At 43.1% G+C, this 27491-nt stretch overlaps 1 protein-coding gene across 5 annotated transcripts in view; it reads left to right on the top strand.

Moving 5' to 3' along the window:
- The window catches only part of bcar1 (BCAR1 scaffold protein, Cas family member), a 236276-nt gene extending 220683 nt beyond the window's left edge, over positions 1–15593 (top strand). For all 5 annotated transcript variants that reach the window (XM_080187043.1, XM_080187044.1, XM_080187047.1 and 2 more), the window contains 3 exons: positions 1939–3174; positions 11350–11439; positions 13091–15593. In XM_080187043.1, coding sequence (XP_080043169.1) covers positions 1939–3174; positions 11350–11439; positions 13091–13600 — 1836 coding nt within the window. In that variant the 3' untranslated portion in view covers positions 13601–15593. The remainder of the gene's footprint in view (positions 1–1938; positions 3175–11349; positions 11440–13090) is intronic.
- The last annotated feature ends 11898 nt before the right edge of the window (positions 15594–27491 follow it).

The raw sequence follows: 27491 nt of genomic DNA, 5'->3' as shown, positions 1-27491 counted from the left end.
GTGCTCCTTTTATCCTTTTTGTATCCTGGGTTGACAGGAAACTGAGGGCTTGACCTCTGACCCTCCCCGAATCCCTGTGTCTGGGAGAGTAAACCAACAAGGTATCAATGAATGGGTTGCCTGTCTCCTCAGTGAGATTCCTTGCAACTATCCCTTGCTGTTCTCAAATGAATAGGTATGCATTAACAATCTGAAGTAGACATGTGGATGGACCAACTTCACCAGCTGGTTGGTATCTAGATCTCACCTCCTTCTAGAAGCTGAGTAAAGTGGATTTAACCTAACTTAGGTTGCTTTAATACAAATCTAATAAAATCCTACCATAACCCAAAGCCTGATGTACCATTTTGTACTGGCATTTACTTCATTTTTTTTTGGTTTGGTGACAATTTTCAATGAAAGTGCAATGGACAATCAAGCCAGGATTTTACAGACCAGCCACTGGAGGGGCAGACAATGGGAAGGTCCTTAAACCTCGGGCGTGATTTTATGGTTTCGGAGCGAGTGAGGCTGTGAAGACCCGCCCTCTGGGTAGATCTGTTGCTGGGGGATGGGGAGAATGACTGGAATTAGGGATGGAAATCAGAGCCACCGGGATTCCACTCCATATAAATACGATTGGAAATCCTGGTTGGTTGGGAGGGAGTGGGGTCCATAGTTAACACTGGGGTCCAAGCAAATCTTGGTGATTCACTCAATGCCACCCAACTGGGACAAGTCAAGGATACATCTGCTGAGAGTAGACTTAGATTAAATTGAGTTGTCCTCAGTCCCTCAAAGGGTATCTGAGCAAATGGAACCTTCAAATTAACGTTCCTATTTTCTTCCCTTCGGCAAAAATTTGAAAGTTATATTTTGAGTACCCTTTGGTCTGGTAAGGGCCTCTGTCTTGCCTCCTAAGTGAGGCTGGGCGAGGCTTCAGATTTTCACTTAGCTGTCAGGCTGCCACCTCTTGTTACGATCCCAGTTGCTGTTATAACTGGATGGGAAGATCCCAGAATGGAACTCTGGTTCAAAACACTGTACCTTTTTTACTTTCAGTCAAACGTGGAGGAACAGAGTCACGGGACTAACTAGTTTTAACAACAAGGAAAAAAAATGTATTAAACATGGAAAATTTGGAGGTTTACTAGGCTGATACCGGAGTTGAGGGGGTTGAGCTATGAGGAGAGGCTGAATAAACTAGACTTGTACTCGTTGGAGTTTAGAAGAATGAGGGGAGATCTCATTGAGACGTATAAGATGATGAATGGGATGGATAGGATAGAGGTGGAGAGACTCTTCTCGCTCAAAAAAGACAGTAGGACTAGGGGGCACAGCCTCAAGATAAAGGGGGGGCGTTTTAGAACGGAGTTGAGGAGGAACTTCTTCACTCAAAGGGTGGTGAATCTCTGGAATTCTCTACCCGTTGAAGTGGTGGAGGCTGCCTCGCTAAATATTTTTAAGAAGCGGGTTGATGGGTTTTTGATAAGAGAGGGGATTAAGGGTTATGGGGAGAGGGCGGGAAAGTGGAACTGAGCCACGACAGATCAGCCATGATCTTATTGAATGGCGGGGCAGGCTCGAAGGGCCAGATGGCCTACTCCTGCTCCTATTTCTTATGTTCTTATGTTCTTAAAATTGGATTATAATACATACTCCCTTATTCTGCTGAATCCCTTCGCTCCTTCCCCCACCCACTCACCCACTCCAATTACTGGCCTCCCTCTGCCTACGATCCCAAATGCAGAGTGGTATTATAATGGGCCACTGGCTGTTATTATCTGAATGACCTGAGTGCAGAGTAGCAGGCAGAAGGCCAAACCTACTGGCCTTCCTGTGTGAGAGGGGGGACCTCAGAATCTTGGGCGCAAAGAACTTCTGTTGTTTGTGCGTTTGTTGATTATGAATTTTGGAAAACGCACTTCCTTCATCGATTGTATTTTTTCTTTAATCCAGGTTTATGATATTCCCCCATCTGTAAGTAAGGATGTTCCAGACGGACCCATCTCTGAGGATACCTATGACATTCCACCATCGTTCTCTCACAGGACAACAAAGGGTCCAGATTCCATGAGATATCCTATTCCAGCTCAAACCCCTGCAGCACATGACAATTATCCAATTGATGATGTGTACGATGTACCTCCACTGACAGCGAAACTATCAGAGTCATCCAACAGTCAGGAGATCTACGATGTTCCTCCAAGCCACAAAATACCTGGAGGATATCAGACATCGCTACAGGATGTGTATGATTTCCCACGGGACCTGGGTGTTCCAGCCTCTGGCGGGAAGGCCATCTTGAACGAGGAATCGGAGGGGGATTATATTTATGATGTTCCTCCTCAGGTGTGTAGGGATGCCACAACAGAAGAGAGTGCCAACACCAAGAGGCTTTCGGCTTCCAGCACAGGCAGCACAAGGAGTAACCTTTCCACATCTTCACTCGACGTCATTCCCGTGAAAGAGTCTTCTGTCTCGCCCAAGCCAAGCAGTAAGGAGCTGAACCTGGACCTGGACGTAGCAATGGAGATACTGGCAAAGCACCAGCAGAATGTGGAGAGTTCCACTTCCTATCTCATGTCCTTCATTGTCACCAGCTGGAGGAACCGTGAACACATGGAGGCCAATGTGCAGAACATCAAGATGGGGGTGGAGAGAGTAAAGAATTCGGTGAAAGAGCTTTTGGAGTTTGCACGCGGGGCTGTCGCAAATTCCACGCAAGCCACCGACCGCACTTTGTACACGAAGCTTAGCAAGCAGGTGCAAAAAATGGACGACGTCTACCAGCTTCTCCTCAAACACAGTCAGGCTTTGGACAACTGTAACTGGGCCCTAAACGTTTTAATCATGAGCAAGCAAAGCTCAGCTGATGACCTGGACCGGTTTGTGATGTACTCGCGCGGTATCCCTGACGATACCAAGCAGCTTGCCTCTTTCCTTCATGGCAACGCTTCGTTGCTCTTCAAACGGACAAAATCCCAGCAAGGAGATGCTGTCCTGGAGAGCGGCGGCCACTCGACAAACAACAACAGCCTATCAAACTATCAGAGCGGACCGTCAGACAAAGCCAATATCCAGGCGCGGCCTCTCCCATCCCCACCGAGATATACAGCTGAAGAGTCACCAGACACTCAGTATGAAAACAACGGCAGTGGCTGGATGGAGGACTATGACTACGTTCACTTACAGGTTGGTGTTGATCCAAAGGTCAAATCTGATCGTTTTATATTGGTACAGCTGTGCACACTGTTAAGTTAGTTTCATCAAAAAAAAATGACTACATTGGCTAAAAACACTTAAAACAAAATCTTTTCAGTTGCTGAAAACTGCATGCATGTCTACCCAGGCAAGTGTGGGATTGATTTCAGGTCTGATGCTGCAGTGGTGGACACAGTACGAAGTCTCACAACACCAGGTTAAAGTCCAACAAGTTTATTTGCTAGTAATCCCACAAGCTTTTGGAACGCTGTTCCGACGTCAAGTGAGCGGAACATTTCCACTCACCTGACGAAGGAACAGCGTTCCGAAAGCTTGTGGGTTTACTAGCAAATAAACTTGTTGGACTTTAACCTGGTGTTGTGAGACTTACTTTGTTTACCCCAGTCCAGCGCCGGCATCTCCACGTCATAGCTGCAGTGGTGGAACAGACTGCTACCAAGCTCTCTCATAAACAGAGCCTTGCCAATCCCAGGCAATCAGAGGTGACCATTAACTGGGGAATTGTACCCTAACCGAGAGCCAGTGACCTCTGGAGGCAGGAGAGTTGAAAAAATATTGCTGATACGAGGGGAAGATCCCAAAGCAGAAATAAATCTGAGATCAGAGAACAGAAGAGGAGTGAGGTGCCTCTGAGCTTTTCCTGTGCTCATTCTCTGAGATATAAGCAGCTTTGGTCCTGTTCTCTATCCTTCCCCTGCCTCCGCCTCCCTCCTTCAGACCTAGTTTATCTACATAGTGTTGTTCAGGATGGAAACGGTTGGTTTTCACAAGTCAGAATGCCCTCATAATTTGTCTTCCCCTTGCATTTTGTGAAATGGATGTCGGTGTAGGTTGAGTTGATACTTCTGGTACCTCAATTGCTTAGGCCAGAATTTTACTGTCCCCCTCCGGCCGCGGGAATCGGAGCGGGCAAGGACAGACTATGGAAAGGTCCATTGACCTCGGATGGGATTTTCCGGTTTTGGGGGTGAGTGAGGCTGGAAAATTTCAGCCATGATCTCCCCCATCATAATTGTTCTGATCTCCTTCTTTAACCAAGGAGTGGCCATTACATCTTCCAAATATTTTGGATTGTTCATTTAAGTGCTAGATATCTCCCAGTTCTCTACATTCCACTATGTTTATATAGGGACTCATCCTAGAGCCCAAATTTTATTCTTTATTTCCCAGGATTTCAAGAAGTCCTTAAATTGTACCACTTTGCATTTCCTGGGAGTCACAAATTCCCCTTGGATTTGATCTCGGATGAGCCCCCAGGGCAGCATGGTGGCACAGTGATTAGCACTGTTGCTTCACAGCGCCAGGAACACAGGTTCAGTTCCTGCCTCGGGTGACTGTGTAGAGTTTACACATTCTCCCTGTGTCTGTGTGGGTTTCCACCGGGTGCTCCGGTTTCCTCCCACAGTCAAAGATGTGCGGGTTAGGTTGATTGGCCATGCTAAATTGCCCTTTAGTGTCAGGGGATTAGGAGGGTAAATGTGTGGAGCTGTGGAGACAGGGTCTGGGTAGGATGGTTGATGATGCAGACCCGATGGGCCAAATGGGCTCTGTCTGCATTGTAGTTTAATCAAGACAATGGAATTGAAGAATAAATAGACCACTCTGCTTTTTCTATGACTTTGCTCGACATCATTTCTAAGCAGAGACTCAACCGTTTTAATCCCCGTCGCAAATCTAAATTCCAAACATTGAATGCTGCCCACACCTCTTGCTTGTGCAGCAGAATCTGCTATTATACAATTGACTAAGTAATCACTTCATTGAAGAGCCATGATTGATGAATTTGCAGTGTAAGGACCAATAGCAGGGAAAAGCTTCATTTATTTTCATTAAGGTACTCTGACATACATACTTGGGTTGGAAGTGAAGTGGTAACATAAAAAGGTTTACTCATTGTCACTATTTATTGAGGTAGTGAACCAGTTACTACACATTATTGAAGAGGAGTTTTGCATCTGTTGATCCCTGTAGATGCTCGTGATAATTTGCCGCAAATAGCTTTTGTAGCCTGAATTTCCCAAAGAGCACTATTTTAAGGACAGTGGACCAGGAAGGAGAAGAGCTTATGAGACAAGCGGTGAGCTGTGTTCAGCTACAGGGACTCGGTTAGGCCTCAGTAAGAGTGACATGTACAGAAAAAACAAGAAAGGAAAACCCTGTAAATGCTGAAAATCTGAAAGTGAAACAAGAACTGCTGGAAGTATTCAACAAGTCAAGCCACCTTCTGCGGAGAGAGCAAATAGGTTAACTCTTCCTGTGAAGGCCTTTTTCTCTGACATCACCCCCCCCCCCGATCCTCATGAAGGGTCTGCGACTGAAACACTCATTTGCCTGTTCTCTTCCACTGATGCTGCCTGACTTCCTGAGTGCTTGTAACATTTTCTGAATGCACCAAGGAGATTGGGCAGAGTTAATTGCAGGGCCGAAAAGAAGGATTCCTGGAAACAGGGTGTGAGGGAACCAAGGATTGAGAAAGGGAATTTTGAAGAGGTGGGAGAATGGTGCGTATTTAATGGTAGGCAGTGGTGATGTGGACACAGCACGGGGTGTGGTAGAGGGTACAAAAAGCTGGAGGGGATCATCGAGGTAAATAGGACAAGACCATCAAACGATTTTGAAATTGAGGGCAGGAGTGTAAAATCAATACAGTGCGTACTCTGAACTACATAAAAGTGAAGTCAGTTTAGAAATCAAATACAATTCTGCTCCAACAGAATGACCTTTCTTACTATCTGTCCCTGATTGAAGGGAAACAATATGAATGTTTACATTTGGTTTAAGCAAAAGGACACACAGTTGGTGCTGTTCTGGAATCCTTTATTTCTTAGATCCTTTATTGAAAATACAAGCCAGCCTCTTCTCCTCTTAACAAATACAAAACTCTGATCACATTATTACTGCTTAGTGATTGTCCACTCCTTTTAAGATCCGAGGGTGAATAATTGAAAGTGTGCATTATCTGAAGGGGAAGAAAAGAAATCTTGATGTGGAAATTAAACCTTGTGCTGTGATCAAATGTGGTTAAAATGCTTTTAGCGTTGAGACTTAGAGGCAGCATGGTCCTCCAGCACCATCTTGTGGCTGCATTGCTGCTATTGCAAAAGGAAATGGCATTTCATCCGACTGATTTTCCCCTGTTCTGCTTGGGTGTAAGTCAGGCAGGAAAGCATCTGCTGTACGTTATACTTGACTTGACCTGAACCCATATCAGACCATGGCTCTGAAAGCAGTGTAGAAATTCACCTACACCGTCTACACCTCTTGAGAGTGTATCTCAAGAACAGAGCAGAGGAAAAATGACCTCCTTGCTATGATTTTCTGTGACTGCGTTCCTCTGGGAACTCTGCATTGCCCCAATTCTTGTCTCTTCTCCATATTATAGAATCTTAGAATCTCTACAGTGCAGAAGGAGGCCATTTGGCCCATCAAGCCTGCACTGACCACAACCCCAGCCAGGCCTTAACCCTGCAACCCCACATATTCATCCTGCTAATCTCCCTGACGTTAAGGGGCAATTTATCATGACCAATCCACCTAACTCGCACATCTTTGGACCATTCTTTAGCCCCAACATTTGACAGCCAGGTTTTCAGCAATCTAGGCTTTAAGGTTTTTAAGTTCCCTCCCCAAACCTTTTCACTGCCATTCCTCTCCCACTTTTAACTGCAGCTTAAAATACAGCCCTTTGACCAAATGTTTAGCAACCTGTCCTAATGTCCATACCTTGATCTCTATCTTTTTATTTTGTTTGATTATGCTCTTGCAAGTGGCGTCCATAGGACATAGGAGCAGAATTAGGCCATTCAACCTTGAGGCATTTTACTCGGTTAATGGTGGCATATGAACGCCAGTTATTGTTGTTGCTGTATTATTTTTCTATACTGTAACAGTTCCAATATTAACCAGGATAACTACGGACAGAGTGACTGAACGCCTAGAGAAATCTGAGCTGATTAGAGAGCCAACAAGTGTTTGCGACCATGCGATCACACAGATTAGGAGCAGGAGTAGGCCACTCTGCCCCTTGAGCCTGCTCCGCCATTCAAATAGATCATGGCTAATCCGATTGCAACCAAAATCCCACATTCCTGTCTACTCCCAATAATCTTTCACCCCCTTGTTGTAAGGGTAGGTCATGTCTGATTGACATAATTGAATTCTTGAGAAAGTAACAGGGGAAATACCCATGAATGTAGTTTAAATGGCATTCCAGAAAGTAATATGATAAGATTCCATATAAAAGACTGTTAAGTAAAATTAAAAGTTCATGGAATTGAAGGCACATTATTGATTTGGTTAGGTGGTAGAAGAGAGAGAATAGGGATAAAGGGTGTGTCTTTGAATTGGAAGAAAGTGACTGGTGGCTTCCCAAAACAATCTGTGCTAGGGCTTCAATCTTTTACTTCATTTATTAATGACTTGACCAACTGTGGAGAGCCATATATTCAAGTTTGTTGGTGAGATTGGTGTGTGTTGTAAGTGGCTGTTTACTCAGAGGGTAGTAAGGGAGTGGAATGCCCTGCCAGCAGCAGTTGTGGACTCGCCAACTTTAAGGGCGTTCAAATGGTCAATGGATAGGCATATGGATAACATTGGAATAGTTTAGGTTAGAGGGCCATTAAATTCGTTCCACTGGTCGGCGCAACATTGAGGGCCAAAGGGCTGTAATGTTCTATGTTCTAAACAAGAACATCAAATTTCAGAGATGTTATCAGATTAACTGAGTGGGAAAGATTGTGCTGCGGGCGAGTGTAAGCTCATCCACTTCTTTAAATGGTGAAAGATTAGGAACAGCTGGTCCAAAGAGGTTATGGGTCCATGTGCACAGACCTCTATAAAAAAAAGGCCAATGAAACATTAGTCTTTATAACTCGAATGATCGAAAATAATGGGGAGAAAATAGAAAGCACAATTGAGAACTCATTTAGAATACTATGTACAACTCTGGTGCCAGATCTTTGGACATACAGATTGACCGTGGGAAGAGGGTTGTGCAGATTCACCAGAATGTTACTGAGGTTGCAAGGATTAGATTATGAGGACAGACTACAGAAATTAGCTTTGTGTTCCCTGCATTGTAGAAGGTTCATTGAGCAGTTTAGACTTTGGAAGGAAGTGAGGGTGCAGATAGAGATTTGTTTTTCCCCCTGCTGTCCAAAGATGTGCAGGATAAGTTAATTGACCATCATCAATTGCCCTCAATGTCAGGAAGATTAACAGGGGTTATAGAGATAGGGCCTGACTGGGATTGTTGTTGGTGCAGGCTGAAAGGCCTCTCTCTGCACTGCAGGTTTTCTCTGGTTCTATAGGTGGGATTTTATGGCTTTGCTTATTCCAAAACAGTAAAATTCCACCTGAGGTCAACGGACCTTTCCATGATCTGACCCTCGATTCCCATGTGGGCAGGATGGTAGAATTCCGGCCTGTGACTTTAGAATGCAGGGAATATAATCTCGATATGAAAGCCAAGCTAACCAGGGGACAAGTTGCACAATGCTCCTTCACACAAAGGGTGGTAGAAGTTTAGACCTGTCCCACAGAGATCAGTAGATGCTAGGTCACTTCATAATTTTAAACCTGGGAGCGATGGATTATAGCCGGCCCCGAGTATGAGAGAATTTGGGACCAGAGTCAGTGGATAACATTTAAATACAGATCAACCATTTTCTCATTGAATGATGGAACAGATGCCAGGGGCTGAACAGCCTACGCTTGTTCCTGTGTTCTCAGGTTTTGGACTTTTAGTTGCTCTTGAATGTTTAATGGAATGATTGCTTTTTATAGAATGATTACAGAATATTTCCCAGTAAATTATCATTAGAAACAAAAGGAGTTTAAATTCCAAGATTGAGGAAACATTTGGTGCCCAGGACAGTGATTCCATTCCTACACTGAATAGTCTTAAACATGGAATCGTAGAATGACTGCAGCAGAGGAGGGAGGCCATTCAGCCTGTCGTATCCATGCTGGTTCCCAGTAAAAACATCTTGGTGACTCCAAATCCTCTGCCTTTTCCCTGTAACTCTGCAGTTTTAGATAATTATCCATTTCCCTTTTGAAAACTGCTATTAAATCTGCTTCTGGCGCTCTTGGGCAAAGCATTCCAAATCCTAACCACTCGCTGCATTAAAAAATCTACGGAACGATTAATGCTTTTGTGAAATCAACATAGGTAGTTTAGGATGGGTACCAATTGCTATTGTAAGGCAGATTGTGAATGGCCATTTCATTAGTTTAATGCAGCTGAGATCGAGAGGCAGAAATCAGAGCTGCCTACAATTTCCTTTAAAGGAAAGGAAGAATTGAGGGGCTTGGGGCAGCACTTTGTAACTGGTATCAGCTCCTGGGAATGGCCCTCCCTCACCTGCAGCCTCAGTCCATCTCACTGACAGCATATGGTGGCAGTTACAAACCATAGCAATTCACTCCTGCAGTCAGAACTGCACCCAGACAGATGCAGTTTGAAGATACTTTGATTTTAAATAAAATTGGAGCACATTTATTTTCTAAAACAATATGACTCTCTGGCTAAGATGTGAATGGATGTGCAGGCTGACTTAATATAAGTGTTGGACTGTATAGGCTAGTGTATGGGCTGCATGAGTGGCTCTCCTCCATCCCAGTGGGCTGCAAGATTGAAATCAGGCTTCTTCACTAACTATTACTCCATCGATAAGATTGAATACATTCAATACACACTGAATATTTCATACTGCACTATAGAAAATGCTTAATCTTGAACACTCATCAAAGTAAAACAGTAAAATTGGGTGGCACGGTGGCACAGTGGTTAGCACTGCTGCCTCATAGGGCCAGGGACCCGGGTTCGATTCCTGGCTTGGGTTACTATCTGTGTGGAGTTTGCGCGTTCTCCCCGAGTCTGCGTGGGTTTCCTCAGGGTGCTCTGGTTTCCTCCCGATGTGCAGGCTAGGCAGATTGACCTTGCTAAATTCTCCCTTAGTTTAGAGGGAGTAGTTAGGGTAAATGCATGGGGCTGTAGGGATAGGGCTTGGGTGGGATTGTGGTTGGATGGGCTGAATGTCCTCCTTGTGCACTGTAGGGATTCTAAAAGAAATATTTACATTTTGGATATTTATGCTTTTGGACACAGCTGTCAGTCAGTGATGTGTGCCATCAGCACGCACCTCACTTCACTTGTCCTCGCTTTATGTGCAGGTCACTTCAGTCACAGCAGTAGGAAAGAACGATGTAGAAGGAAACAGCAGAATGTGGCAACCCAGCATGTGGGCGACAGTCAAATGAATGTCTGGTGGGCCTCATTCAGAACTCGGGTGGGTCGCGTGTGGCCCTCAGCTCGCAGGTTGCTCACCACTGCCTTAAGCAAAAATGCTGTGTTCATCCAGAGATTTCAGTGATCAGTAACTTCCACGGTGTAAATTTGTTTTGCCTCCTTTTCCTGAAGGCACCGATGTTTGGTGTGGTTAGCTAGGATCCCTGGTGGTCTCTGCCCATTTGGGAGTTTGTTGTGGCTGGAATAGATCTTTATCTCATCAGATTGGCTCAGTGTTAATGAGGATCGCCAGCAGGAACCCTGGCAGATTTCTGTGTCCCTCTTCCCTGATCTTAAGGTGCAGAGACCTGGCTTTTCTCTGGTTGAAATGATCTCAGTTAGCCGGCCAGACCAGGAGTTGCTGTCCTTGTAACTCAGTTCCCTGTGGATCTAAATCTGGGTGCACAGTGAAGAATTTATCCTGGATTCATTCATTCACTATCAGCATGCAGAACATTTGGGCAGTTGATAATTTGGCAGTGTGAGTGATGCATAAGAAATATCTTGAAGCAAAAAACAAAGCCTCTGATTACAGAATCCATTCAGTAAGAAGTCTCACAACACCAGGTTAAAGTCCAACAGGTTTATTTGGAATCACTCACTTGATGAAGGAACAGCACTCCGAAAGCTTATGATTCCAAATAAACCTGTTGGACTTTAACCTGGTGTTGTGAGACTTCTTACTGTGTTTACCCCAGTCCAACGCAGGCATCTCCACATCACAGAATCCATTCAATGTAGGCTGTACTGTGTTTCTGTTAGTAGGGGGAACAGGATGCTGTTCTTAGTCATTTGAACATTTATGATGGCAAAGCTGTTAATGTTGTGCGCCTTATTGTTCTGTCAATTTTCAGGGGAAAGAAGAGTTTGAGAAAACGCAGAAGGAGTTGTTGGAGAAAGAGAATATAATACGGCAAGGCAAAGCTCAGCTAGAGCAGCAGCAGGTGAGAGCAGTATTCACAATTCTCTGCGGGTTTGGGGGTTGCAGGAATTGAACCCTCATTTAGTAATGATGCACTTTGCACATTCTGAAGGTGTTGAAGCCCTTACAGAGGCTTGGATTTGGCTCTGTGCTCAAATGTACCTGAGAGTTGGGGCCTTCACGGGTCAGATTGGAGCAGGCTAAAGCAGGGGAAAGGTTAATGTCCTGATTCTTGACCCATTGCAGGACTGTTCTATCGAACTCCATTTTCTCCATCAGTTGATTCCCGAGCTGCTCTTCTTCAGCAAACCTTGAGCTGAAGTTGATTTTGAAGAAGACTCCTGCCTTGACCAAATTTTCTGCTCAAGGTTTAAAAATTGGAGTACATCTCTGAGAGAAAATGTCTTTGTGCTCCTTTTATCCTTAGAATCGGGCGCTGTAATGATGTGACTGCACTGATTGGCTTTTTGGAATTGCAAATCAGTTCTTTATAGCTTTGTGCCAGTTTACAAAAACATTAAACTGAAGCCAATTAGAAAACTGCCTGCACTGATTTGTATCTGCTGGTGTGAACTGGGGCTGTGGTCGGGGTGTAGTAGTGGGTGTGGGTGTTGTTGCTGCAGGAGATACAACTGCTAGATTTGGTGTAATCCCTCTGCAGAAAGGAGGGACATATTTTCCAGGTCTGATTAATGTTGCATTTTTTTATTCTTGGGTGGTGGTACAGTGGTTAGCACTGCTGCCTCACAGCACCAGGGATCCGGGTTCAATTCTGGCTTTGGGTCACTGTCTGTGTGGAGTTTGGATGTTCTCCCCTTGCCTGTCTGGGTTTCCTCCGGGTGCTCAGGTTTCCTCCCACATTCCAAAGATGTCTAGGTTAGGTGGATTAACCATGGTAAATGTGTGAGGTTACAGGGATAGGGCAGGGGAGGAAGGCCTGAATGAGATGCTCCTTCAGAGCGTCAGTGCAGACTCGATGGGCCGGATGGCCTTTTTCTGCACTATAGGAATTCTGTGGTTGTTTGGAATGTGGGTGTCGCTGGCAAGCCCAACATTTGTTGCCTATTCCTAGTTGCCTTTGAACTGAATGGCTTGTTTGGGCATTTCAGACTCAACCACATCTATGTGGGTCTGGAGTCGCATGTAGAGCAGACCAGGTAGAAATGGCAGATAGCCTTCCCTAAAGGAAGATTAGTGAACCAAATGGGGATTTGCAACAATTAGCGATGGTTGTCATGGTCACTGTCACTGAGACTAGCTTTATATTTCAGATTTATTAATAGAATTTAAATTTCACCAGCTGCCATGGTGGGATTTGATTCCATGTTCCCAGAGCAGTAACCTGGGCCTCTGGATTACTGGACCATCAGGAGCCTATTGCATCCTAAAATTACAGCTGAGCTCCTCACCATTTTCCATCTATTAAATGATGAAAGGACATCTTTGCTTCCTTACGGGAGAGAGCCTTTGTATAAATTGGCCCCATGATGTTGGCAGCACTCTGACCAACAGAGATGAATCAACACAGGTGGTGGGCCAGCAACATCTGGAGTTCAGACTCTCTCCAAGTGCTTAATATTGTATGGAAATTCTCACTTTCTTGTGATAAATACCTTTCTGAAGTATCATTAGTCTGAGAAAGGATTGCTAACGTTTGTTTTTCCCCCCTGTAGGTTAAACAATTTGAACGTCTTGAACAAGAAGTAACAAGACCCATAGAGAATGACCTCTCGAACTGGACCCCGACGCACCAGTATGGACAGGTTAAGAGCAAGCTGAGCCCCTCAGACAAGCAACTGCTCCTGTTTTACTCGGAACAGTGCGAGTTGAACATTACCACACTGATCAATGCCATTGATGCCTTCTTCACATCCATTCACACCAACCAACCTCCCAAGATCTTTGTGGCCCACAGCAAGTTTGTCATTCTCAGCGCGCACAAGCTGGTGTTTATCGGGGACACACTCTCCCGCCAGGCCAAGTCGCAGGAGGTTCGCAATAAAGTCACACACTACAGTAACCTCCTTTGTGAGATGCTTAAACATATTGTCATCACGACCAAGACAGCAGCCTTGCAATACCCATCTGGCTCTGCTGCCAAAGAGATGATGGACAGAGTCACTGAACTGTCCCACTGTACACACCAATTTAAGATAGTGCTAGGACAGTTAGCAGCATTATAAGATAACATTACATCTTGAGACTGAAAGAATTGACAGCTGTAAATGGATTATTGTAAATAATGTCTGAGATACCCCCATACAGGGCAAAGTGCTTTTTTCTTTTGGTTCGATTGTACCATTTTCTTATTAATCAGAAATGTATTTAAATTCTAAGCAATGTAGTCGTTCCCTTTTCCCTTTAAAAAGTTCTTTTCAATGTTGTGTTCTATAATATGAAATGGAAATAATTATTTTCACTGTTGATTTTAAATCATGGACGTGTGGTTTCTATTTTAAAGTTTCATTAAAAGTGAGCGGAGGATTATTGGAGCATTAAAAATAGATGGAAAGCAATTTTCTCCTGTGACAATTAAGTAAGTCACTTTTTCATTGTCATGAGGCTATTTTAATTGATGATTCGTCTCTGCTGATTTTAAGAGTTCTAATTCTGTCTAACGGATCATTAATGGCCTCTTGATGGAGGGTCAAAGAAGATGAGGAGCTAACAGGTGCGGCAGATGGCTCTTCGAGTTTCCCTACATGTTTAAACTCAATAAAACGGTATTAATGTTTTCCAAATGTTTTGAATCATACCTCACTCGGGCACTATGCTTTCCATCGCATTTGAAGATGATCCACTTTTTGCCAACCTACTGCAGAAAATGCAAATGAATTGGTGCCTTGACATTATTTATAGCTTCTGTGGGTGGACAGAGCTAGCTTCAGTTTGCAGCTTCTATTCACAAGGCGAGGAAGCAGCAAAAGAAGACTTTCAGTGATATTTTGGTGACATATTTAAGTTTGTGGTTTTTTTTATACAAAGGTGTAAAAAAAAAATCGTGATTAACATTTGCTATAATTATATTTGCAAAAATAATACATTGACCAGACCAAGTCGGGTTTCAGCTGAAACAGTGACTGGAAAAGTATGAGAGCTTCATTTCAACCTTTTTAACCAAAGACTGCCTGAGGGCATCAGTCTCGACCAGTGTTGTTGGAGCTGTAATATAACATCAATTTGCTTCAAAGCTGACAGTCTTTGATCAGTCCATGACTGGAGTCCATAATCTTTTACATCCAATAGTTAGTGTCCCCTTTACATTGCAGAGGAATTGCTGACAATTGCAGCCATTTGGGTCCAACCTTCTGAAATGAGGTTTGTTGGATCATACTTTAAGCTTTAGTTATCCAATCTGCATGTGGCAACACCTTGCACACTCCAGATTTTTTTTTATATATAGAAAATTTTATGTATGTTTGAAATTTAAATGGCTGATATTTGACATGATTGGAGGGTTATGACCCTATCTGAAATGTATCTTTGTATATGTCTGCACATTATATGAATATAAGCAACTGTGTTTGACAAATTCTGGTCAAAGACTCTTAATCTCGCTTCTGTGAAAAGTAGAATAATGTAGCCAGTTTCTTCTCAATGGACGGTTGGGCGCCTTGACTACGCGTGTTTTGTGTATTGACCTGTAAAAGATGACGTGGACTGAAGAGAACAACTCTAAAACTTCTGAGCACAACAGGTCTTCTGCAATAACTACCATTGTAAAATGTTTCTGATGCGTGGAGTATTGACGATATTGCCCAGTGGTGTCACATTTGACACTGCGCTGCTTGAGTGAGTTAATCAATTAGAAATTAGCACCCATAAGTGTACATGTTAAAAGTAATCCAAATTGTGGGTTAAAAAATTGCAATGTAAAAGGGGTTAATGTGAACCTGACATGAATATTCATCATTGGAGCTTTTACAGTCATGCTAGAAATCCTGATAGTCTAAAAAAAACTATTTTGTATTTTATCCTTTTCTTTTGTTTCTGGTCTTAACATTATGGTGAAAGACTACTGTAAATGTGATGTATTCTTTACAATGCATACTGGTTCATATCTATAAAAATTTTTATTTCTCTTGCACGGAGGTCAGTTTAGGGTGGCTGTTGACTTTTGTATTATATTCAACTGGATTTATTTTTAATTATTAAACAGGCTTAAGAACCATGAAACATGAGTTGCGTGTTTGTGGCTGCAAGAGTCAAAACAATTCTAAGGACCAAATTTTATAACTGCTCCCCTGGATTTTGCCTTTAAATTTGGGATCTGTTTTAGGTCTGTGCTGTTTTTGTATGGCTTTTGGAGGCACTCCAGGTTCCCTTCTTTAGCTCGTCCGAGATCGCAAGAATTTCAGTTTCCAAACACAAAAGCTCTGAATGTTCTTTTAAACAAGTGACCTTGGTGGGTGGGGTGGGGTTAGGGGGCGAAGAGCACTCAGCCTTTGGCCTGCTCTGGTTGCCATGTTTGAGGCTGGCCCAGATTCTGGTAGGCAGGGACTGCCCTGGTGTGTTAATGGTGGGACTGTAATGCCCATTTTTATTTATTCATTTTTACGGGCTGTGGGCATCGCTGGCTGCATCAGCATTTATTGTCCAACCTCTAACTGCCTTCCATTTCAGAGGGCGGTTAAGAGTCAACCACATTGCTGTGGGTCCGGGGTCACATTAGGCCAGAACGGATGGCAGATGGGGATCTCCATAGAGACCCTATAAAATTCTAACGGACTAGACAGGGTAGATGCAGGGAAGATATTCCCAATGGTGGGGGAGTCCAGAACCAGGGGTCACAGCCTGAGGATTTGGGGTAAATCATTTAGGACAGAGGTAAGGAGACATTTCTTCACCCAAAGAGTTTTGAGCTTGTGGAATTCATTACCACCAGAAGTAGTTGATGCTAAAACATTGAATATGTTTGAGAGACAGCTAGATATAGCACTTGGGGCAAATGGGATCAAAGGTTATGGGAAGAAAGTAGGATAGATTATTGAGTTAGACGATCAGCCATGGTTGTAAAGAATGGCAGAACAAGCTTGAAGGGGCAAGCGGCAGCTTGCTCCTATCTTCTATGTTTCTATGATTTCCTTTCCTAAAGGACATTAGTGAACTAGATGGGTTTTTAAAACAATTGACAATGGTTACGTAGTCGTGATTAGACTTTTAATTCCAGATTTTTATTGAATTCAAATTTCACCATCTACCATGGTGGGATTCAAACCACCATTACCCTGGGTGTCTGGGTTGCCAGTCCAGTGATAATTCCACTGTCCACTGCCTCCCTTAAAGGTCAAGCAGAGTCAATTAAACTCCAACACAATGAATTATTTTAAAATGCTGTGATTTGTTGAGTGGATATTTGATGCTGATGCTGAGAGTGTGACCTGCTTTGCGGGTAAGTCGCTATACAACTGTCGTAGGTCCAGGTCAGGTGAAGGTGAATCTTAGTGAAATCTCATTTCATGGTAAATGTCTAATTGCAAATTAAATTACTTGAAAGTGGGACAATCGACTGAGGATTTGATCGTTAATAGTGAGCCTTTAGTTTACTTCCAGCTTCATCAGTCAGTTTACTGCAGAAACTAAAAAGGAAATGAACATTGTGTGTTAACCAAATGGAGCAAAAGAAAATGGTGAAAGTCCTCAAAGGCACCTGATACCTCATGTCTATCGTTCAAAACAATTTCCCAATTAGGCTCTGGCCTTTCCCCAACGTGGAGGGTGAGGACCAAGAGCTTCTCACAGAATCAGCTAACCCTGAAGTTATTATGTGGAATACTGAGTAATGCTTACCCTGTCTGCATCAAGATCCTCCCCTGCTAGTTTAGCCAAGTTTCTTTAATCCCCTACCTAATTTTGTTGGGACTAAAATAGGAATTGGAAGTTGAAATTAAGGTCCATGTGCAAATCGTCATTGTGTAATTTCAGGGCCCTGTTCTTTGAACATCATCATGCACCAGAGCAGTCTGTAGTGTTTTAAGCAACACTGGGATGTGAGTTCATACTCCTGGTTTTGCCCACGCCGTGAATCAAAGGTTCCTCCAAAGAAAAGGTGGGTAACACTGTGCATTGGTGTGAAATGCGAGTCAGCGTTGACTCCAGTGGAAATTGGGGGAGATGTTGACTCTCTGTCACCAGCTTTGTAAAGCTTCTTGGATCATATAGTCACTTGCTCGTTAATGCTGAAAAGGTCAAGCACACCCTCACCCTGTGCATTTTTACTTCTCAATGCACCACCGCCACCCAATGGTCACAAAAATAGAAGGCCCTGTGAACAATTCGTTACGGGCTGGAAACTGCTGGTGAAAGCATTAAATAGAAGGGAAAAAGAAACACAGGGCACAAAGTGGGAGAGTCCACACTACTACCAGGGTATCTTGACAAAGGAAAGGAGTGGACACTGACCATGTGAAGATACAAATAGCAAAACCAGCAGAGGGAGACTCCCAAATGTGTCAACAAGTCAAGGCAAAAATCACCTTCACCAGCACCTCTAACAACTGCTGGCAACTGTGTTTGAACAGAGTGTAGATACTGGATAACTAAATTAAATGATGGAAAGTGAAGGAAACAAATTTAAATTCTGTACGCAAGATATTTTGGGACCATAATTTAATGATTTTTCAAAATTAATACAATTTTTATGTTCCGTAATAGCCTTGCTTTCATTTTATTTAATGAAAAGCATCTTGTGCTGTAATGTATTAATGACCTAAGTAATGGACTTTAGACTATAAATGGTGCATGTAATATATTAATCTGATATTAATGTCCTGTGTAATAAAACGTTAATGAACAATAATTTGTCACTTCAGCACAATATAGTTCCTGTAGATGGCAGCAGCAAATTCAAATCCTTAGCTGTCTGCTGAAGGGCAATTTCATTTGGCTTCAGATTTTTGGTTTGATTTATTATTGTCAGTACTGGGATACAGTGAAAAGTTTCTTACACGCTTTAAGACAAAGCATACCATACAAAAGGGAGAACGAAAGGAGAGGGTGCAGAATATAATGTTGCAGTTACAGAAAGGGTGAAGGGAAAAATCAGCTAAATATAGGACCATTCAAAAGTCTAATGGCAGCGCGGAAGAAATTGTTCTTGAATTGGTTGATACGTGTATTCAGACTTTTGTGTCTTTTTTCTGAAGGGAGAAGGTGGAAGAAAATATATCCAGGATCCATTAACCCATCAGCCATGGGCTGCTCTTTACACATTGCCTTTGCTGCCATGGCCACTTCCAACGCATTTTTATTCCCAAGCAATTTTTTTCAAGTAATTGCAATGCAGCAAACTTGTTTCTCTCTGGTTATTCCTACTTTTCTTGCCAACCCATTTCTCTCTGCATGGTATGTCCAGCTGGTATAGGTCTATTGAACTTGCTTCTCACTCATCCAGGTAATGCCTCTTGATACAACTGCCTGAGTTTGAACTGGCAAACAACCACCAGATGTTGTGGATGAATGGATTTCCCTACAATGAAAAGTCTAGGCCAGGATGCAGTGGTAGCAACCGTTCCTTGGTAAACTGTGTCTGCTTAATGAGAAAGAAAGGAGACATTCTGACATCATGGATGGAAGGGTGACTGCTTCTGAGGGACAGAGGACTAACTTCTCGAATGCCACGCTTGACACCTCATCAAGGAAATAAGTTTAGTGACTAAAGTAGAGGAGGCTGATTTATGATATTTTAAATGGACGTGGGGAAAACTGGTGAAAGGGCAAGGCATTGAAAACAAAGTGCTCAAAGCACTCAAAATCAGGCAGCATCTGTGGAGAGAAACAGGGTCAATGTTCCTGGTCCATGAACTTTAATCAACAAAAAGATAGAAATGTCAGAGTTTAAACTGAAATCGGTGAGGAGGATTCAGAGAGCAGAGAGATCAAAAGAGAAAGTCTGTGACCGGGTGGAGGGCAGGTGAGATTAACAAACTAAAGATTTCATGATACAAAGAGCCATAGAGAATGGAAATAACTGTTGGTGTGAAAACATATTTTATAAGACACGACTTTATAATTAATTGGCTGGAAATGACTAATTGCATTTTAAGACAAATGCTAAAGACAAATTCCAAAAAGTTGAAATCACAGTCATAGATGGTTGTGTGCATACTTAGGATTGTAGAAGACACAGTGATCCACCTTCTTCAATATCTTGGGGTTATCATTGACCAGAAACTCAACTGGACTAGCCAGAAAATATTGTGGCTACTCGAGCAGGTCAAGGGATAGGAATCCAGCAGCAAGTAACTCACCCCCCCAAGCTTGTCCACTATCTACAATGTACAGGTCAGGAGTACCATGGAATACATAAATTGCCACTCCAACACCACTCGAGAAGCTTGATACCATCCAGGACAAAGCAGCCTGTGTGATTGGCATCCCATCCACAAACATTCACTCCCTTCACCACAGTTGTACAGTGGTACTGGTATGTACCATTTACAAGATGCACAATAGGAATTCACCAAGGCTCCTTGGACCACATCTTCCAAACCATGACCATTACTATCTAGGACAAGGATAGCAGATACGTGGGAACATCACCATGTGAAAGTTCCCCTCCAAGTCACTCGCCATCCTCACTTGGAAATATATCATCGTTCCTTCACTGTCGCTGGATCAAAATCCCGGAATTCCCTTCCTAATGGCACTGTGGGTGTACCTACACCGTATAGAATCCCTACCATGCAGAAAGAGGCCCATTAGCCCATTGAGTCTGCACCAACAACAATGCTACGTAGGCCTAATTACCTTAACTCCACAAATTTACCCCAACAATCCCTCTAAACTATGCATCCTGGGACACTAAGGGGCAGCTTAGCATGGTCAATGCATCTAACCTGCACACCTTTGAAGTGCCAGGGGAAACCGGAGCACCTGGAAGAAACCCACACAGACACGGGAAGAATGTGCAAACTCCACACAGTCAGTTACCCAAGCCGGGGATCGAACTCAGGTCTCTGGAGCTGTGAGGCAGCAGTGCTAACCACTACGCCACTGTGCCACCACATGGACCACCTTCTCAAGGGCAATTAAGGATGGGCAACAAATTCTAGCCTGGCCAGTGACTCCCACAAGCTATGAATGAATGAAAAAGAAAATTGATGTTCTTAATTGGAGCCAACACATCTGCAAAGCTTCACCAGGAGCAACTGCCTCGAGTTATGTGAATAGGGGTGATCTTCAATTCATTTGTAAAGAATCCAGACAATCACCTGGGCATTCCACTGGCTACAGGCAAACCAATGAACAATATTATTTGAAAAATTGGATCTGGCCATGGAAGGAATTTGTCCAGATGCATCTAATCACATACACCATACACCTGGAACCCAGTACACTACAACCAGATAACTGGCATGTTAGAAAGGATAGCTGCTATCTCTGGACACACAGATAAGTTATATATCCACATCTTTAAATCTCCTCAACGCAGACCCAAAAGGAGCAGCATTCTCAACCTGACATCAGCCAAGTCATCAACCTTAAGAATCATTAAATTTTTTGGATTTTAAATTGCTTCATTTCTCCTCCCTCACTGTAATCTATGTGAGTGTCAGCTTTGAGTGTGAGTGTCAGCTTTGAATGTGTGAGTGTCAAAGTGTGAATGTGTGTGTGTGTGGGCTTTGAGGTGCTAAATTTGAATGGACATCAAATGAGTGAAGGTCTCTGCAGACAATCGAGCTGAAAGACTGGGCAACTGCATGAGAGGTGATTGATGGAAGCTGCTCAGAGAAAAATCCTGGTTATTGTCATTAGCAAACTGAGTAACGAGATAATTTCCTTTCACTTCAAGGAGCTCAGCTCATTTCCAGTTTTACTAATTGTCTGAAGGGTTTTTTTTTTGCTGTACTTTTCCAGAGCTCTGTAGTGTGTAATAGACGTGATGTTACATTGCTTGACTGGGTATCACATAGAAAGGGAATAGGAATGCTGAGATGTAATGCCACAGAGGGAGTTTTATTTTACACTTACTGCATGCTGTACCTGACCCAAGAATTGATTCTTGTTCTGAAGACGTGGAACTGCTTCAAACTATAACGCTGATAACCCATGACCAATGGATTTTGACTACTCGGTATTTTCTTTCAATAATATGTAATGGAGCAGTGGTCAAATACTAACTGATATGTGAGGAAGAAAGGCTTGCATTTATATAACAGCTTTCATGACAACAGGATGTCTTAAAGTCTTTCACAGGCAAAGAAGTGTAGATATTGTTGTAGTAAAGGAAACCTGGCCATATTGTAGCCTCAAGCTCCTACAAGCTCTAGGGATGGGCAATAAATACTGCCAGCCAGCAATGCCCATCTCCCACGAATGAATAAAAAAAATCATCAATATAATCAGGGCAGGATCATTTGAATTTGTGATGTTGATTGAAGGATAAATATTGGTTGGGACACTGGGGATAACTCCTTAGTTCTCCATTGAAATAACAACCATGGAATCTTACACATCACATCTGTGGCACGGTGGCACGGAGACCCGGGCTGAATTCTGGCCTCGGGTGACTGTCTGTGTGGAATTTGCACGTTCCCTCTGTGTCTGCATGGGTTTCTCTGGGTGCTCTGGTTTCCTCCTACACTCCAAAATTGTGCGGGTTAGGTTGATTAGCCATGCTAAAATTGACCCTCAGTGTCAAGGGGATTAATAGGGTAAATACATGGGATTACGGGAACAGGGGTTGGGTGGGATTGTTGTTGGTGCAGGCTCGATGGATTTAATGGCTTCCTCCTGTACTGCAGGGATTCTGTGATCTAGCTGGGAATCAGACAATTTAAAATCTTGCCTAAAAATGTAACCTCAGGGCTGCACTGGGCAGTCAGCCTCACGTGAACCTATACTTTGTCCTATATATGGACCTTGAATCCATGCACACACACAGGACATACAAGAATCACTGGGTAGAATGCAAATAAGGCAGAATACTTAATCAAGGAATCTTAATAAAGGAGGCTACGATCGTATAAGGTGCAAATTAGCTATGATGAATTGGCAAACCTAACTTAAAGGGGTGATGGTGGATACTGGGACGTTAGTGTATCTTTAAGAAAGATTTTTTAAAATCAAGATTTCTGTAGCTCTCACAGCTTTAGCATTTTCTCACAGCCCCAGCTGATCTCAGGGTTGGCTACCAGATATCTTTTTATGGCTCCTTAAGTGGCTTGGACAGGAGTTGTTTGTTTTTGAGTTTTTTTTATAACTCTGCATTGCTTGTTAGGAGGAAAAGAAATCTGGTTGTCATGTTAAGTGCCAGAAGTTCTTTCATTTTCAGTTGTGAGCTATAGTTTAGTTTTTAGAAGGGACAGCCAGCTGAAAAGAAATGTTTTCCCTCTTTCCCTATTGTTTTGGAAATCCTGTTGGTTATGTGAAAGAAATGTCTTTCCTTCCTGCAGTAAAAATTCTGCAGTTGGTGGCTTGACCAGAGAATCTCTTCCTGTGGTTCTGAGAAGCTATTTTGACTTCAACTTGTTCTGAATGAATCCATAGGAATGCAGACTTCAACCAAAGGACTCAATTTCCATTATCACGTGAGCTTTAATCTTTGCTATGTTGAACTTGTTAAAAGGATTTTATCTATGGAAGGTTTTGGTTTTGATTGAAATATTTTAGATATATTCATTAAGGGTTATACGTTATCATGGCTATTTTGTTTCTTGTTTGTAATTGATAAAAGTTTTTGCTAACTTTCTTACTATACATGTTAACTGTATTCTTAAATAAACTTTGTTTGATAAAACCTCCCTAGTGGATCATTTGAATCATACCTGAAGTATAGCTGATCAATTAAATACATACTTTGGTTCTGTCTTCACAAAGGACGATACAACAGAAATGTTGGGGAACACAGTGTTTAGTGAGAGTGAGGAACTGAAGGAAATCAATATTAATAGGGAAATGGTGTTAGAAAAATTGGAAACTGATAAATCCCCAAAGCTTGATAAGAGTTCTTACAGAGAAAGTAAGAATACTTCAGAAAGTGGCTCCAGAAATAATGGATGCATTCACAGTTATCTTGTAAGATTCTATAGACTCTGGAACAGTTCCTACAGAGTGGAGGGTTGCTAATGTAACCCCACTATTTAAAAAGGGAGATAGAGAGAAAACAGGGGATTGTTGGTAATGGGGAAAATTCCAGAATCTATTATCAAAGATTTTATAGCAGAACACTTGGTAAACAGTGGCAGAATTGGACAGAGCATGGATATGAAAGGGAAATCATGCTTGAGAAATCTAGTGGAATTCTTTGAGGGTGTAACCAGTAGACTCGGTGAGGGGAAGCCAGTTATTATGATTTGTTTGAACTCTCAGAAGGCTTTTGACAAAACCCTACGTGATAGATTAATTGTAAAGTTGAAGTGCATGGGATTGGGAAGTGCATTGAGATGGATAGAAAACTGGTTGGCAGACAGGAAACAAGGAATAGGATTGAACAGATCATTTTCTGATTGACAGGTAGTGGCTAGTGGGGTGCTGCAGGGATCAGTACGAGCACCTCAGCTATTCACAATGCATATTAATGGTTTAGGTTAGGGAGCTAAATGTAATATTTCCAAATCTGCAGTTGATACAAAGTGGGGTGGAAGGGTGAGCTGTAAGGAGGGTGCAGAGATGCTTCAGTGTGATTTGGACTGGCTGAGTGAATGGGCGTACGCATGGCAGATGCAGCATAATGTGGATAAATGTGTGGTTCTCACTTTGGTAATAAAAACAGAAAGACAGATTATTATCCGAATTGCTATAAATTAAGAGGGGAACGTGCAACGAGACCTGGGTATCCTTGTACACCAGTCACTGAAGATAAATGTGCATGTGCAGCAGGCAGTAAAGAAGGCAAATGGCCTTCATAGTGAGCTGATTTGATACAGAAGCAGGGATGTCTAGTTGCAATCATACAGGGTCTTGGTGAGATCACATCAGGAATATTGTGTGCAGTTTTGGTCTCCTTATCAGAGGAAGAATGTTCTTGCTATAGAGTGAGTGCAGAGACGTCTTAGCAGATTGATTCCTGGAATGGCGGGACTGATGTATGAAGAGAGATTAAGTTGGTTAGGATTACATTCACTGGAGTTATGAAGAGTGAAGGGGGATCTCATAGAAATCTATAAAATTCCAACAGGCTTGGTCAGGGTAGATACAGGATGATCCCGATGGTGGGCATGTCCAGGACCCGGGTCATAGTGAGCAGTCACAATCATTTCCATTACAATTGCTGATTGAGTCGGGTCCCGTATGTTTTTTTTGCTGGAAAGGCATTTATCCAGTGTTTGTAAAACTGGGAGTCTGTCTGCACTCTGCGCGCATCACCCCTGCTTTTGCCTTGGGCATGCCCACTGCAATCCCGCAGTCCGCCTCAGGATGGCGGCAGACTCCGGCATCCCGCAGGAGAGCAGCTGAAGGAGAGAAACTCTGAGTGGATTCTGTGAACCCAACTCAACTGAGCTTAAAGGGAAAAGGAATTGTATCTGCGTGGCTGAAGTGAGTTACACTGCAAGCTTGCTCATAAGAATTTGCCTGCACGTAGAGCACATATACTGCATATATACATATAAAACACACACACACACACCCTCTGACTGCCAATCTCAGAGACTGCAGTAAGTGTCTCTCACAACACCAGGTTAAAGTCCAACAGGTTTATTTGATAGCACAATCTCAGAGACTGCCAGAACATCTGTGCCCAATTGCATTCGGAGCAAAGCAAATGCTGTAGCTGCAGAAACATGGGCAGCAGCAAATTGTTTTCTGATTGCTGTCAGTCAGTGGTGGGCAACCTGCAGCCTGAGGCCCACCTGACTTCGGAGTGCGGCCCATCAGTCATTTTGTTGACCGTTGCTTAGTCCACTTGTTTCCATCCACATAGCTTTTTTACTACCGTTATGTCTGAAGTAATATGCACACAAAGCAAGGACAAGTGACATGAGATGCGTGCTGATTGCACACAACATTGACTGTGAGAGTCGTGTGTTCCAAATCATAAATATTTATTTTGTTTTTCTCACATTTAAAGTTGATAGTTCTATGAATATATAAATGATTATAAACATTTTCCATAACTCATTATGAACCATGATGTGGAGTTGCTGGCATTGGACTGGGGTAGGCACAGGTTTATTTGGTAGGATGAGCTTTCAGAGCACTATTCCTGATGAAGGAACTCACCTGATGAAGGGGCAGTGCTCTGGAAGTTTGTACTACCAAATAAACCTGTTTACTTGGTGCTGTGAGACTACTTACCGTCGTTATGATTTAGTTAGATTTACTAGGATGCTACCGGGAGAGACTGGATAAACTGGGATTTTTTTCCCGGGAGCGTAGGAGGCTTAAGGGTGATCTTATGGAGGTCTTTAAAATAATGAGGGGAAGAGATCAGCGAGCTAGTCAACATCTTTGCCCAAAGGTAGGGTAGTCTAAAACTAGAGGGCATCGGGTTAAGGTGAGAGGGGAGAGATGCAAAAGGATTCAGAGGGGCAATTTTTTCACACAGAGGGTGGTGAGTATCTGGAATGAGCTGCCAGAGGCAGTAGTAAAGATGGATACAATTTTATCTTTTAAATAGCTATTAGACAGTTACATAGATAAGATTGGTATTAAGGGATATGGGACAAACATGGACAATTGGGACCAGCTTAGTGGTAAAAACTAGGCGGCATGGACAAGTTGGGCTGAAGGGTCTGTTTTCATGCTGTAAACCTCTGACTGTTTGAAATACTCGGTGTTCAATGGGATCATGGTTATTGAATGAGTCTGGTTTCAATTTTGCTGTCCACTGAGATGAAGGAGGGCCACTCATACAGCCCGCTTCCTGGCCTAGGTTGCTCATCACAGCGTGTAACTGTTCAGAATTAATGAGCAAAATGTGTTTGGGTAGGGAGCAGAGGAATGGTGGGGTGGGTTATTGGAGAAAAATACTGGAAGGATTGACCCTGATGATTTAGATAACTATATATATAAATATATATATTGTATAGAAGGCTGCTGTAAGAGAGAATTAGAGGAGGCAGTGGTGTAGCAGTATTGTCACTGGACTGTCACCCAATGACCCAGGATAATGCTCTGGGGACCTGGGTTCGAGGTGGTGAAATTTGAATTTGATACTGAGTCTGGATTTTAAAGTCTAATGAAAACCATGAAACCATTGTCGATTGTCCTTAAATCCTATGTTTCGTTTAACTTTTAAAATTCATTTTTGGGACACGGGCATCACTGGCTGGCCAGCATTTATTGCCCATCCCTAGTTGCCTTTGAGAAGGTGGTGGTGAGCTGCCTTCTTGAATTGTTGCAGTCCCTGTGCTGTGGGTTGACCCACAATGCTGTTAGGGAGGAAATTCCAGGAGTTTGGCCCAGCGACTGTGAACGAACGGTGATATATTTCCAAGTAAAAAGTCTGACAACACCAGGTTTAAGTCCAACCGATATATTTGATAGTACACTCACTAGCTTTCGGGTTTGTCCCTTCGTCAGGTGAATGGAGAGTTCTGGCCTCAGACAGAGCATATAAAGCACAGACAGTTTACAGATTACTGATTAGAATGCGAATCTTTACACCTAACCTGCTGTTCAAGTCCTAAACTGGCCAACAATGTGAGTGGAAGGAGCACTGATCACAGGTTAAAGAGATGTGTATTGTCTCCAGACAGTACAGTAAGTGAGGTTTTGCAAACCCAGGCAAGTCACGGGGGTTACAGATAGTGCGACATGAACCCAAGATCCCTGTTGAGGCCGTCCTCATGTGTGCGGAACTTGGCTATCAGTCTCTGCTCAGCGACTCTGCGCTGTCGTGTGTCGTGAAGGCCGCCTTGGAGAATGCTTACCCGAAGGTCAGAGGCTGAATGCCCGTGACCACTGAAGTGTTCGCCAACAGGAAGGGAACAGTCTTGCCTGGTGATTGTCGAGCGATGTTCATTCATCCGTTGTCGTAGCGTCTGCATGGTCTCCCCAATGTACCATGCTTCGGGGCATCCTTTCTTGCAACGTATCAGGTAGACAATGTTGGCTGAGTTGCAAGAGTATTTACCGTGTAACTGGTGGATGGTATTCTCACGTGTGATGATGTCATCCCTGTCGATGATT

Source organism: Carcharhinus amblyrhynchos, chromosome 4, assembly GCF_965287045.1.
Source record: "Carcharhinus amblyrhynchos chromosome 4, sCarAmb.v2.hapA, whole genome shotgun sequence".
In the NCBI taxonomy this organism is placed as follows: Eukaryota; Metazoa; Chordata; class Chondrichthyes; order Carcharhiniformes; family Carcharhinidae; genus Carcharhinus; species Carcharhinus amblyrhynchos.
Note: the sequence above shows the minus strand (reverse complement) of the source record. Positions and strands in the feature narration are given on the sequence as shown.